Source organism: Tarenaya hassleriana, unplaced genomic scaffold, assembly GCF_000463585.1.
Source record: "Tarenaya hassleriana unplaced genomic scaffold, ASM46358v1 Cleome5, whole genome shotgun sequence".
Taxonomy (NCBI): Eukaryota; Viridiplantae; Streptophyta; class Magnoliopsida; order Brassicales; family Cleomaceae; genus Tarenaya; species Tarenaya hassleriana.
This window is the reverse complement of record NW_010967707.1, coordinates 83,642-84,815: the sequence shown is the minus strand read 5'-3', so window position 1 is coordinate 84,815 and position 1,174 is coordinate 83,642. Positions and strand designations below refer to the sequence as shown.

The following is a 1,174-nucleotide window of genomic DNA, read 5'->3' as shown; positions in this document are numbered from 1 at the left end:
CACTCTTTCATTTTTGGCGGGTGTTATGATATGGTCACAGGTTTTCAAATTTATTCTTTTGCGTTTAGACGAAAATGGCCATTTCTTCGTATTTTAGTTGATCCATTTTTTAGTTCAGATATACTTGATGAGGGTGTTAATGTCGGTTTTTTTATTAATCCTGATGCAGATTACTGATTTGCCATTTTCTTTGTATTCGACTTTTGTGATCGAGGCCCGACATGGTTTCAACAAGGTACACCATGTTTCCAGCACAACCTTTTCTACTTGTTGCACTCCAGATCGCATCTGTTGTAAAACTTTCTTTTTTCATTCTTTCCTAATCCCGCCCTGTTGGTGCCTTGTAGAACTTAATTTGCTTTCAAATTCTGTTTACAGCAAACAATATGGCTATTCATCAGGGACATGATCAAGGGAACACTTCTTTCTGTCGTACTAGGTCCACCTATTGTTGCTGCAATTATTGTCATAGTACAGGTTTGTGGACTCTGGATTCTCCTTATGTCTCTGCCTTTTTAACATATATCATCAATTGTCCTTTGCTAGTGAACAGCTATCGAAGTAATGTTGAATCTAATTATACTTATTGAATTTGCTCCTCTGTAAACCTTAACTTTCAATCCTTTTTTTTCAGAAAGGGGGTCCTTACTTAGCTATCTATCTATGGGCTTTCATGTTTGTCCTGTCTCTTGTGATGATGACTATATATCCTATCCTGATAGCTCCGCTTTTCAATAAATTCACTCCTGTGAGTGTTTCTGTCTTAATGTAATCTGCAATTCAGTTCTGTAGTTTTATGTTTGGTTAGGCATCTTATTTGCTTCTCGCTCTTTGTGTTGAATAGCTTCCAGAAGGAGGCCTCCGAGAGAAAATCGAGAAACTTGCTGCTTCTCTGAAATTTCCTCTGAAGAAGTTGTTTGTTGTCGACGGGTCTACGAGATCAAGCCATAGCAATGTGAGGAATTGACACCTTAGATCTCTTTACGCCTTCATTTATCGGCTATGTTACAGTTACTGTTTGTCCTCTATATTGTTTGGCTGGGTTCTGTCTGTTTATCCCTTCATATAGTATGTATACATCGATCATTTCTCTTCCAACCTTTTTTTGCAGGCCTACATGTATGGTTTCTTCAAGAACAAGAGGATTGTTCTCTATGATACTTTAGTTCAGCAG

General features: G+C 37.8%; 1 protein-coding gene across 2 annotated transcripts in view; it reads left to right on the top strand.

The window, feature by feature from the left end:
* Window positions 1–1,174, top strand: part of LOC104825858 (CAAX prenyl protease 1 homolog) — a 4,287-nt gene that overhangs the window by 1,571 nt on the left and 1,542 nt on the right. Inside the window, exons 5-10 of one of the 2 annotated variants that reach the window (XM_010558267.1) lie at window positions 1–40; window positions 170–235; window positions 379–477; window positions 635–748; window positions 845–955; window positions 1,112–1,170. In XM_010558267.1, coding sequence (XP_010556569.1) covers window positions 1–40; window positions 170–235; window positions 379–477; window positions 635–748; window positions 845–955; window positions 1,112–1,170 — 489 coding nt within the window. Of the gene's footprint in view, window positions 41–169; window positions 236–378; window positions 478–634; window positions 749–844; window positions 956–1,111 lie in introns of both variants that reach the window. The other variant, XM_010558268.1, reaches the window with a different exon arrangement.